Here is a 13,207-nt window from a genome sequence, read left to right on the forward strand (position 1 = left end):
CTAGTGGCCCTCAAATTAAAATTGTGTAACAAAAATTAAGTGACCAAAAATACATATGGTTAAAGAGAAAGAACTATAAATATATACATAAATAAGACTAAAGGGGTAAACACTATATTTACAATTAAATATGCTCACAATGAGTGTCTATAAACTATGATTACATTGTTCATTGATCACAGTTAGAGAAATCTGAGCTACTGGAAAGTATTTCATTATGGCAGTGCTTGTTGGTCACTTTCAGTTGTAAAATGATTCTGGAAAATGGTTCCTTGGTTTGTGCTCGAGTAACAACTTTAGATAGTGATGTACAAATATTGAACAGATTTAATAACAGGGATCTCATGCAACAAAATGTTGGTGGCAGTATGAGGCATCATTATATATAATAAAACTCTAAATATAAATCTAGTGGTTATAATTTCTAAATAACGCTATGACTGGCAAGAAAATGTTCTTTAAACGATTAATTCTACATAGTCATTGAATTAACACAAAACGTCACTCTTTAATGCTTTAACAGCAAATACAATTAGTGCAAAAATATTCAACAGACTGGCAACGTTTCTTGAAAGTACATAATTTTGATAAAAAAAAATTAAAAAAAATATAAAAAAGGCACTGCTCATTAAATGTATAAAAGCCTTTCAGCAAAAGGTAAGAAGTATTCAGGAAAAACTTATTGACAAACTAATATGAACGTCTTATTCAAAAAGCGTTTACTCTGTTTCCTGGCTACTGTCACTACTATCAATAATTGGCCGCAAACGCTTCAACTGGTTCCCCGAGGAGTGACCTGTATTGAGATTGACAGTAATTCTTCCGCCGGAGATAGGTATTCTTCTTCCATGTTTTAGTTGTTGACAGTAATTTTTTCTGAATGATAATTTTGACCTGTCGTTGGCTCTTCAATCGATCTTTCGGCGGGGAAAATTTGTTGGCCGCGAAGGAACGCCGGGATTTTTTCGTGGAATACTACCCGTTACATACCGCAGAATATGCAACGGTTTTACAGCTTTCTGATTGGCTGTATTCTCTTTGGTATGGGATAAATTTTGGTAGTGTGAGCGCGTTCAAATTGCGCAACGCTCGCGTAGTTTCATCCGCTCTGCTAGAAGGGATGAGGTGGTGTAAACACGACGGTGGCCGCCAGATCTTTCCGAAAATCGTCTCTCTTAGGTTCTCTCGCCTGGAGTCGAGACGAGGGCAACTAGCGACTGAGAGAGCGTTGGAAAACTACTGTTCTGGAAATAGTGTACGCATTGCGCGGCGTTGAACGGCTTTCAAGGCGATCAGAGAGATTTTCGAGAGATTTTCGATTTTTATATAAGAACAACATCAAATAGAAAAGTTCGTATCAAATACACTAAAAATAGAAACATTTCAATCCCTTTTCCCTTGTTGTGCTAAAGTCAAAGAATGGAATTCTTATCACACCTGTATGCTGCTCTCATGAGGACTACCAATCTTTAATCTCTGCACCACTCTGATAAATCTCTCCGTAAATGTCTCCAGGATGGAAGCTTGAACAAAAATGCGATTGATGGAATGGACGTTTTGTCCCTCATTGTGAAGAAAACTAAGAACAAGCAGCATACAAAACGGTTAGGTAGTTTAGGTTTCAAACGTCCCCTGCAGAACAATAAGGCGCGCAAGATAATCATCAAACAGCTGAATGGGGACTCGCGTGGAGCAGGAGGAGGAGAAAAAGAATCGTGTGACGATCTAGCCTCCCATGCCGGGGTTCCTCAAGCGTTCCTGCCACTGACGAACCCTTAAGAACGTCTGCGTGGGAGGCTCGTGGCAATCTGATAAGTAAGAAGTTCCAATCTAGCTCCGAAATGAAAGAATGATCGTTCTGTTCATATGTATTGCTTTTGTTTTTTAGCTGTTTTTAGGTTGCGTTGAAACTCCATCATCAATTAAAAACACAATTAAGGATACTTCCTGGGTTCGCGGGTGTCCTTTGGAAAAAAATTCGTACGCGCGCAAGTTTTAAAAAACCTCTAACAAACCGATATATCATTATAAAGCTTAATAAATGTAGTTTCCTATAAAAAATATAATTTAGCGATCTTTTCCTTTTTTAAGTGCCAGGAGCCAGTAGAACCTTGAATCGACCGATGGTCGTTCCATTGAATTAATCGGTTATCGAACGCCGCGCAAAGAACAAAATCGCTGCACAGTGTTATTCACAAGGCATCAATCAACAAAAAGGTGTCAGGCTTTTTCGAAATTCTGATTGGTTATTTAGATATCCACGTTTAAAGTTTGAGTGGCAAAAAATATTTGAGGCGTGTTGCGTAAACAGTCGCCACGGGAAAAATATTTTGAAAATCAAAATTCCCTGACACCATTTTGTTTGTCTTTATTCCTCGAATCTTCTGGCCAAATTTCACGACAATCCGTCAAAACTACATACCCTATTAATTCGTTCAAAGTCGACATACTCTGCCAAAATTCAAGTGCGAGTAAAGGTTTGCAAGAAAAACAAGCCTCCACAGGAGATTATGACACCTCATTACGTGGCGAGCCAATCGAGCAACAGGACCCCATGGCGTCAACAACAATAGCACAGAATTTCGCGGAAAAAGCATCGCGTTGCAGACACGTTTTAGACTCCGCTGTTGTGATCGAGCGAGATGGGGAAAGTGGCGAAAGGAAAACGTAAAAATCAACCAGGAAAACGGGGAAAAACCAAGGCTTAAACGAAACCGAAAGCGCGTCAGCAGAGAGTTTGAGGAGTGCACTGATATCAGAGATGAAATCTATTGGGTAGGTTATTTGTTTTGATTGCGTGTAATGTAATTTACGTTTCAAGCTAAGGCGATTATTCGTTTCGTATCAAAGGAAATGTATAATGAAAGAAAATCGCATTTTTACTGTTATTTAGGTACGATGGTGATTTCTTCGCGAGAAATCTTCAAGATAGCGTGGAGCGGAGCAAAAAGCGAGAGAAAGGGCCACGCAGAACGCGCTATCTCCAGTCCAGTATTACACGTGGGCTCATGCGCTTCTGGTGAGCTCTATTTCATCGGTCTAATTCTTGCTAATTTTACGCCAATGTTTCATTGCAAACGCGCAGTGAAACGTTATTTGGTTTTATCTCGCTGCAGAAGAAAGAAATCGGCCCAGAGGATGCAGAATATGATATTTGATATTTTCACAGGACGCTTGCAAAGTTACCCTGCAGGACTTTTGCACGGCAATCGACCTCTGTGTACTTGATCCAATAACAGTGGATAAATTTGAAGGCCGCTGCTCCAGTTCTTCGTGGTCACCTTCGACAGAACCTTCAACTTCGACTAGAGTTTCTTGATCGAACCAAGAGCCTTTGTTGCTCTCTGCAAGATCACGTTTTCGATCTTCGCTGAAACCTATCTTTCCCTTTTTCTTAGGCCCTGGCTTCTTCCGGGATTTTATCCACAGGCTCTTTTCGTTTTTTGATGACTTTTCCATGTGGAAAGCGCGAAGAATATAAAATTCGAAGTGAGAAATGTTCTGCAGGCGAGATGTAAACAAAATATGCTTATTTCTGAAATAAGAGCTCCCGGATGAAGCGTTTTGCCGCGAAAATTCCTCTGGGGCGTCTCGCACTAAGAAGATTATGACACCTTTTTAATTTATTTACTTTTATATGGAAATACGTTTTCCTAAATATTTCGAGCGTTTTTAAATATTTTTCAATTTTTTTTTCAGTAAATGTTAGATAAGATCCCCAAATTCTATTTGGTCGAAAAAAATGTTTTTTCACTTTTTCACCCTATCGAATCCAGGAAGTACCCTTAAATTTGTTATCTGAAATTCTCCTAAAAGGATTGGATAAAGACAAACATGTTAATGGGCTTAACTAAACTTTGGATACCTTCCTCTGATTGCAGCCGGAAGAACTTCGTCTAAATTTGCGTCGTTGAAGATGATCATTGGATGACAGTTTGCCAAGTTAAACAAAAACTTCCTTGTTAAGAGCAGCTGACTCGCCCTCATGATGGAGGAAGCGGTCTTCTCACTTCCAACCTTATTCAGAGGATAAAATGGAACAGTTAAGCTCCTCTCGATGATAATCACCGTATCATATCTTAGGCTATATTTACTCGGCCAAACCTGAGATCGTGGTTTTGGGCTGGGAGAGAAAAATCATATTTAATTGGTGCAGGGCGCAGTGCTCTGGATGACTTGAAAGTTAGCACAACTGAATGTTTGACTCAACAACATTTCCAAATTTATTTGGAAAAATATTATTACACGATAAGCAACACTACCCAGAGCTTTATTTTGATCATGAATAAACGCAATTGAAGATCCCATTGACATGTAGCTTGTAGGGATGATTAGCCTAAGGGAAATATAATTAACAATTATTCCACGAGCGCGCGTTGGATATGAGATGATAGATAGCCAACGGGGCACGTAGCACTGAGTTGGCTATAATCATCCCATATCCAACAAGCGCAAGTGGAATAATTGTTTTATTAAAAATAATCAAGAAATATTGTAAGTTATGGCTGGTTTCGCTCAGCAAGAACAACCAGAAGACCATTTTAATGATCCCTATTCTCGGGCATGGTATAATGGTTCATATACCATGGCCGCTTAGCCAATCAAATTCCTGGAACTGCATTATACAATGATCCAGTTTTTAATAATCCCTAATATAGTGTAGTCACACAAGCCTTACTCCTTCCATACACTCAAAGTTAAAATCTCCTCAGAAAAAGACTGTATATATTTTACTTTGGAGCTAAGAGGGTTTAAATCTATATAGAGACAGTGAGGTGAGGTAATAAATTAAGCTTACAAACGTTAAAGCTTTCACTGTAGAATGGGAAGCCAGAGCTTTTCCGATAACATCTCCTTTGCCATACACCACATTCACCACACCTCTTGGTACCCCTAGAAAGTAAAAGATGGAAACTCTTTAGTCTACTTGCTGTGTAGATTAGAAACCCCATATAATATATTCGTCGAAAAAAATTGCATATAATTACCCGCATCACTAAATGTTTTTGCCAGTAAATGAACTTCAATCGGCGCCCAACACGAAGGCTTAACGACCACACAGTTACCGCACACCAGTGCTGGGATTGCGTGCCACAGAATAGAGTGCAGGGGTGAAGCCCATGACGTGATTATTGCGACCACACCCAATGGGTATCGTGACGTGTAACTGATTGAATCTGAAAGGCGAAAAATTATAGATGTCGTAATTTGCTACTCTCTCACAATAGTCGTGATCAAGGGCGGGTTAGAGGTGAAAGGGTAAGAGCACACATAAGGTTTTTAAGGTTGTTTTTCATTCTCACCAATGTTTCCCCAGTTGGTTCTTACCATGGTTAATTTTGTTGGTGAAATTGTACACTTGTTCAATAGTGTGACGTTAGTAAGCAAAGAAACATATTGACAAGCATGGTTCCGTGTGCAATATTCCAAGCCACAATTAGTGCGGTCTTATTATTTCAGTTTACTACATGTATGAAAGGAGAATTTGTTTAAACATAAGGACATTTTGTTTTTCGTACTGATTTCATTTAATCTTCTGTAGGTTTGGTTAAGTAGTGACATAGTACAAGGAAATTGGGCAATCGTCCCGGGCTTCTCTTCCTCTTCTGTGCCCGCCCCCGTACTCCATGTGGCTTAGTTATTACGACATGATTTCCAGTCGGTGGCCATCTTAGATTTCTGGACTTCCTCAAAACTTCAGTAAACCACCAAAATTGGACGAAAAGTAAGTAGAAAACTAATAGAAAAACTAATAGAAAAACATGAGACACCTTAAGAAGCTAGACTCGTTCTGAATTAATCCAACTATTTAGTCTTCCGTGCAGGCTGAGCTGTTTACCATTTGTTACCGTAACTCGCTTTGTTTGGACTTAATTGAGATATTTTGCATATACTCAGAGAAAACTCTCATCTTCCAAAACAACTAAACAAAAATAAAGATGTTCTTACTAAATCTCAGCTTGCATTCCGGTATTTTCGTAACATGTTAACGTTCTTATAGTTTTTTGGTCATTCTCCGTTTCAACGTTGTTATAAAAGTTTCCTATAAAAAATAGAGTGTTTGATTAACCTTTAATGTTTTACAAACGTTTAAATCAGCCTTTACCTGTCGTTTTCGTTGCTGAGTCCATGCTAGCTACTGCCTGTGCTGCGAATTGTTTAATGTTGTGTACTTCTCTTGCTACATCACTGTCGTCTTTACAGGCGCCTTGGATTGCTCGACCTTGATCCATTATTTCCGCGCGGACAAAACCCTCAAACCTCTTTTCCAGTAGGTCAGCCACATGGCTCAATAGTTCGGCTCTTTCGATCTATTTTTCAGTACAACAAAGAACATTCTAGCTAGTTTTATATGAGTTGATTTTTTGTACTGTCTCTCCTGTGTCTCAGACTTTGGTGGTGCGAGTTTTGCTAACTAATCACGTGCAGAGAGCAGTAGTAGTAAAGCAAAATCAATCCCCCCCCCCCCCTTTCTTTTCCCTTTGGTTTGGCTTTACTTTACTGCTCTCTGTGATTGGTTGGCAGAATTCGCACCAATTTCTCAACCAATAAGAAGCAAAAACAAAATCGCGACTTGCTCGCTCGCATTTTCCCGCGCTTGGCGCCGATTAAGTGAATATCCTTCGAGTTCTGATTGGTTCATTGCGCATCTACTGATTGCGATTTCCCAGTGTAATTACTTTGGTTTTGCCTTTACGACACGCAAATAAGCACCGCTCAATACTTCAAATAATTCATCTCGTTTCAACGGAATTCGAAGGCAGGACTTCTTGAATATTTGCGTTCGCTTAATTTTTGTTCATGTCAAACGCACCTAACATAATAGAAAATAAAACAGTCCTTTTCGGTCTTGATGCCGATTGTAAATATTTTACCCGCACCGCTAGATATTCCAAAGCAATCTGAATCCTCACGTACTTTGATATGCACGGTTCGATTTGAATTTGGTTGTGAATTTTTTGCTTTTAATTGCCTCTTTTCCCCACCTCTCCTTAATAGGACTTGATAGTCAGGTCAGAAATTCACCTTCGACGTCTTAAACCAAAATTGATACGCAGAGCTGGCGGCCTCTACTGCTTTTTCAAGATCCAAAACTGAAGATATCGGATACTTGCATAAGGCTTCTCCAGTGCTTGGATTCAGTGTCTCGGCAAATTTTCCGTCCTCTGGAGGAACGAACTCACCATTGATGAAATTGTAGATTTGCTCTGAGATCTCACCCCGCCTGAGGGAACGAAGGAAAGCATCAGTTTCAAATAAAAGCAAATACGTGGACTCATTTACCGAAAAGAGTTCCCAAAATGTTTATGTCTTGAATCCAGATCTTCAGCTATAAGTCTAATGAAAACAAAAGATTAGACAGCACACTTCCCTAAAAAATTTAACTGTAAGCTGTGAAATGATATTTTTGTTTAACTGGTAGCTGAGAAACGTTAGAAGACTGTTAGCTGAGATGGCTCAGTAAACCTTGCCTGCGTATAGTGTGAATTTTACTTGCACTGATAACTTGCCAATGTGTAGTTAATGCAAAGTGGACAGTACGTTGCTAACGAAGGTGGCTCGGAGCTCCTCACAAGTTCTTTCTAGACGTCGTGAGGGCGTCAGAAGCTGATAACAAGGGCCTAAGATTATAATGATGGGGCGAATCACTCGACAGTTCTCCGGAACTCGGATTCTCGATAGCATTGTTCATGCACCTGCCTGTGTAGTAGAATTGGCCATAAGATTAGGTAAACACCAATTAGATGCTTTTTGTTGAACTTTTTATCATATCGTCCGCTGTCTAAGACCCTGACAATCTATTCTCACCAAACTTCAGCCCAAAATGTGTTTAAGACAAACAGCTGACCGGGAAAAAAAGAGTTGCTGAGACTCAGGAAACGGTTAGTACCAGGGGTAGGAAGGGGGGGGGGGGAGGGGGGAGAGGGGTAGCATCAAGTTTTTCATGCAAACACTGTAAACAGAACAGTTAACAATGGCTCTGAGTCGATCTAAGTTATCTTTAAATTAAATCCACGACTTGTTCCATTAGCATAATTCGTAAACATTATTAGACTGGAGTACCTTTAGGAATCACAGAAAGAACATATGGACAAATACAACGTTAATTGCTGAGAACTGAGTGTAGTGGCTTTGGCAACCCCATCAGTGCTAAGGCAACGAGGAGGGACGCAGGAGGGGAGGGGGGGGGGGTTAATCCGGGACTAGAGGGAGGATTTGAAAATAGTCATCTGCCCGTGTGTGGGTCTCCTAAACATTTTTTCTGGTTCTTCTCACAAATCTTCAGATCTTTAGCAACTGTTTTGACCAATGCTTTCTGGTAAGGCATTTGACTATAAGTCTCATATAAGTTCAAATGGCTCGCTTAAGGCAGCCCCTTCCCCCTCCGTAATTACATTGTGTATACTAACTGTTTAATTTTTTTAAATCTATTTCAAACATGCTGTGATCTTGCAAAATACGCTGGGGATAAAGAGAGCAGAAAAAATTCAGCCGCCAGTTTTCCAAAAGATACATAGCTTTGTTCAATGAAAAACTTTTTCTCCAATGGATAACTTTTATCGCTCATTGTGGCGCAGCTTTGAAACATACTCTTTGTCACCGTTTTTAAATTAAGCAACCCCAGCTGAGCACGAGTTTTAATTTTCTTTTAGTTCCTCGTTTCCTAGGGAACGCACCGAAGTTGAAACAATCAATTATTTGATAGCTGCATGACAGCAAATAATTACTCCAAAATAAAGGCGTTTGTTTTTAATATCGAAAAAGACAACCGGCCGATCTGAACCGCTGTTTTAGAAAGCGGTAAAAGTAACTGAGAAATTAGTCAGGAGTAAATTTGAGTACAGTTGTAAATATCCCAAAAGCAAAACTTTCTTCTTCTAATATCAATTAATTTAACCTTCAGAATTGAAGTTACGCGTGTCTTGTTAAAGCCACAAATTAAATGCCACCTAAAACATCATGCTGGGTCATGAATATTCGCTCATACGGTATGGACCACTTACGACTAGAATAGTTGGCTTGGATAAGCTGTAATTTTGAAAAATAATTGAAAAGGAGTTGCGTGAATGGAGCAAACGCTAAAGGTGTTTCTAAATGTAGCACATTCTAAGCACTTCTGTGTCCCACCTGATAACATTAATTCTGATCATTTTATATAAATATTTAAGAAGCGGACCGAGCTGACTATCGCTGTGAAGCCAACTTAGAGTTTCTCTTTGGAGCAAATTAATTTCCATCCGGTATCTGAATCAGCTTTATAGCTTATTTAAAAATTAAAAGTCTATTCTCGTGACGGAAACGAAGAAGCTTTTCTTCTCAGCTGAAAATAATTTTAACCATACGATGCGCCTATTTAATATTTACGTCCATCAACTGAGCGTTGTAAACAAACTTATGAACAACGTGGTTTTCAACCGGCTACCTGAAGAATTAGGAAGCTTGTGAGACAAAACGGAATAAGTTCATTTTAATCGGGGTTGTAGTTAACAACTGTTCGTTTGCTTAATTCGACCGAATAAATGAATGGGGCATAGTCTTCGATTTAACGGCAACCTACTTGGACCGGAGGGAAAATGGTATGGTTTAAGCTGTCGGTATTGATCTCTTTCAAATCGAAACTTCGCCGTGATAGTCTGAATCGTACTGCTTGAAAAGGCACTTAACACATAAATGAGAACGAAATTGACTGAAAGCCTCTAGTACAAGCTGCCAGAAAAAGGCCAAAATATGTAAGAAAATTTGAAAGCTGCACTTAACAAAACGACGAAATCGAACTGCATTAGCACACTGGGCAACAACTGGTTAAGCTACCTTCAAACATTACGTAACTTTTTGTTAAAGGCACTTGTTGTAGAAACTTCTCATGCAATTATTACAGAAAATAACTTGCGAGCTGCAACTAAAAATTTTAAATAAAGACACAACACTTTTTAAAAAGAAAGTCGCAACAAAGCCAGGCCTAGGAGAGAATCATCCCTCACACCACCTCTTAGACTTTCAATGTATAGCTCGATTTCGTCGTTTTGTTGAGGGCAGCTTTCAAATTTTCTTTCATTTTTTGGCGTTTTTCTGGCAGCTTCTACTAGAGGCTCTCACTCAATTTCGTTTTTCGTGTATGTGTTGAGTACCAAACTCGCGGTCTAAAAAAGCTCATAAAGATGCTCGCTCCGCTCGCCAAAGTCGCGTGGTCGACTTGTAGCATGTCTAACCACCTCCAAACTTCGACCCCTTCAACATTGAAAGATGTTGATTCGTAACCATTTCCGCTTCCGGAAACGACTTTTCGTTTTAAGGATTTCAGTAGGACGGCTGAAGCTTCAATATGTGGAAAATTTCTGAATGTATAACTGTACACTACTTCTTAATTCGTTGATCTCTAGATGACTTCCTTCGTAACCGCGGCATCGATCATTCACTTAATTGTGTTACCTGTCAAGAGCTTGAAGGCGCATGACTGATTTATCATATTACAGAGAGGAAATCCTCCTTGTTCATTTTTTTTCCTTACCTAAAAAGATGGTTAATTTGAGCTAGGAAATCCATGAATCGCTTGATTTCTGTCGTCGATTCCTCTGCTGCGCAACGCTCCCACAAGCAGCTGGTTACAGCCGACACACAAACTAAATTCAAGTTTTGAATTTCATTCCGCTTGGCTTTATAATTTAGGCACAAACCAACTGTGCATGAATTAACACAATCAGACGTGCATATTATTGACGGTGGCTCAATTCTAAAACGGGCTGTCATTGTCATTACTTATAATTTATGTGGGATCATAAAGTGCGTTCGATAGCTGGACAATGTGATCGGCAAGAGCCAATGACGTCGTAACGTTAAGCCAATCACATTCCCGCATCCTGATAATATACATTTTTTCGTTTTTGGCAAAGTTTTTGCTTCAAAACTTCCCAGTGGATTGTCATTTCCAGCGTTCATTGTTTATAATGCTGAACAAGTGGTTCCAACTTTTGAGTCCGTGGACGAAATCACACACTGAAACCCGAAATGTAATAATCATTCAAATATTACAGCTGTATCACGTAGCACCTCTTAACATATCATACTTTATTTATTTCAGGAACAGACTATATATACAAATAAAAAAAAGTACTTCTAGAAAAGGGAGTTTAGAGGTTAGGCCTACGCGAAAACTCCCCCAATAAAAAAAGAAAAAAGAAAACAAATATACATAAATCAAGATCTTTACAGTCAATTATTTAAATACATTTTGAGCTTAGATTTAAAATGCTGAAAGCTATCAGCTGCCAATATATCACCCGGTAATTCATTCCATAGTTTGACAGTTCTAACGAAAAGAGAATGTTTATAACAATTGAGTCGTGCTGGCTTGACATAGAGTTTGTATTGATGATTTGCTCTCGTAGACCTTGTGTTTCGTTTTATCACGTTGAAACTTACGTAGTGGGATCCGAGTCCAGGATGGAAAAATAAGCCTCCGAACACAGATCCCTACATGACTCCGATCCCTTTAAACGCTTGAAGATGCGAGAATTACGGTCAGAGTGTAAATGTTCGTGAACCCGTGTGGCAAAATGTCGAGTGGTTTCCCCGACATAACTGGCGTGACAGCCAGCACATGCGAATTTATACACCACACGAGAACGCAAAACATTTGGAACCGAATCCTTCACTCCAAACATGTTTTTTAACTTACAAGATTTGAAAACAATCCTTATATCTATCCCCTTACATTCACACCACTACGTTGCAACTGAAGATCAAAGAGGGCCTCCACATTGAATGGGAGCGACCCTCACACAACAAACGGCTCAAACATATTAATTTGACACTTTTACTCTAATTTACTTTTTCATTTCTCTCAGTAATTTCTAGTTTGTTTCACATCTGTTCTTGTAATCAGCCACATTGTTCAATCATTTTTTTGTATTCCATTTAGTATTATGTAACGTGTAATTAGCCATTGTTCATTAATGTAATTTTCTACCGCTTGTTGTATATATGTATATATATTTTCACAACTTGTAACATCCCGAAACTGATGATGGATACGGTTGTATCCGAAACATGTCTTTCAAATTCAAAAGTGTGTGTATTTTTCTCAAATGAATAATAATAATAATAATAATAATAATAATAATAATAATAATAATAATAATAATAATAATAATAATGGAGGAAGCGCGTAAGTTTGCCGAGGAACTGGGCACGAGCCTGTCTTTGGAGTACCATCAACCGTTGTGCCGGTCTGTGAGTGATCCTGAGACGGAGATATGGAGAAGCTGAAAGAGAAGATCAAAGAGGAGAAGTGGCATGGACGGTTTTTGCAGGCTAGGTGGCAGGAGAGCGAGCTAAATCAGAGTGGATGTTTTGCTTGGCTGCGTGATTGGACCTGTGCTCCTACCCATACCATCGCTGGGGTAATGGAGTTGTTGTACGAGCAGCTTACGCCACTAAGGTGTACACAGTCCACAAAACAGGTGTAGAACAGGGCGACGTCACGTGTAGACTGTGTGGGAAATCTCCTGAGACACTTGCGCATGTGCTAGCGGGTTGCTCTGCTCTGGCCCAGTCTAAGTACCTAGAAAGACACAACGCAGCACTGAAAGTCCTCTTTTTCGAGATGACGAGGGATCTGAGGCTAATTGATTCAGTTCCTCCCTGGCACTCGTGTGCAGTGTCCAAACCAGTCTATGAGTCATCTGAGGAATTAGCGTTTTGGGATGTTCCAGTTTATGCTGAACTGATACCATCGTCAAGGCTAACAGAGTGGACGCTCGATTTGTGGACCACAAGTATAAGAAGGTGTGGGCTGTGGAGATGTCCTGTCCGTGGATGGAGCATCGGGAAAAGAAGTCCGAGGAGAAGACGGTCAAGTACGGGCCACTGCGATTCGAGCTTAAGAAGCGGTACCCTGGCTATGACGTTGAACAATGTAACATCATCATTGACGTGCTTGGGGGATGGTCAAGGGATGTAGACCTGACAATGAGGAAGCTCTTTGGCAGCAGGGGTTATGACGTATTGAGAAGGATGCAGAAGGCTACCATCTCGAGTTCTCTCAACATAGTGAGAACTTTCAAAGCTGCCGTCAATTGACTTTCCTTTAGGGAATAGCGTAGAAGCTCCATATAGTTTTTGTGTTGGAGAACTTTTATATTTTATGAGATTTTTACATTTTATCGCTATTTTTTTTTTTAACTCAGCAGTTTTCTTTTTATAGTTC

At 39.6% G+C, this 13,207-nt stretch overlaps 1 protein-coding gene and 1 pseudogene across 1 annotated transcript in view; one reads left to right on the plus strand and one right to left on the minus strand.

The window, feature by feature from the left end:
- Positions 1–10,700, minus strand: part of LOC146485724 (2-aminomuconic semialdehyde dehydrogenase-like) — an 18,057-nt gene extending 7,357 nt beyond the window's left edge. The window contains exons 1-7 of the mRNA XM_085103086.1: positions 10,511–10,700; positions 7,027–7,225; positions 6,107–6,311; positions 4,989–5,177; positions 4,799–4,893; positions 3,866–4,017; positions 1,438–1,579 (exon numbers count right to left, since the gene is read on the minus strand). Coding sequence (XP_084959212.1) covers positions 1,438–1,579; positions 3,866–4,017; positions 4,799–4,893; positions 4,989–5,177; positions 6,107–6,311; positions 7,027–7,225; positions 10,511–10,545 — 1,017 coding nt within the window. The 5' untranslated portion in view covers positions 10,546–10,700. The remainder of the gene's footprint in view (positions 1–1,437; positions 1,580–3,865; positions 4,018–4,798; positions 4,894–4,988; positions 5,178–6,106; positions 6,312–7,026; positions 7,226–10,510) is intronic.
- Positions 10,701–12,153: 1,453 nt separating this feature from the next.
- On the plus strand, positions 12,154–13,204 carry LOC146485725 (uncharacterized; annotated as a pseudogene).
- The last annotated feature ends 3 nt before the right edge of the window (positions 13,205–13,207 follow it).

The sequence above is a fragment of the Pavona decussata genome, unplaced genomic scaffold, assembly GCF_977016875.1.
Source record: "Pavona decussata unplaced genomic scaffold, jaPavDecu1.1 SCAFFOLD_25, whole genome shotgun sequence".
Classification (NCBI taxonomy): domain Eukaryota; kingdom Metazoa; phylum Cnidaria; class Anthozoa; order Scleractinia; family Agariciidae; genus Pavona; species Pavona decussata.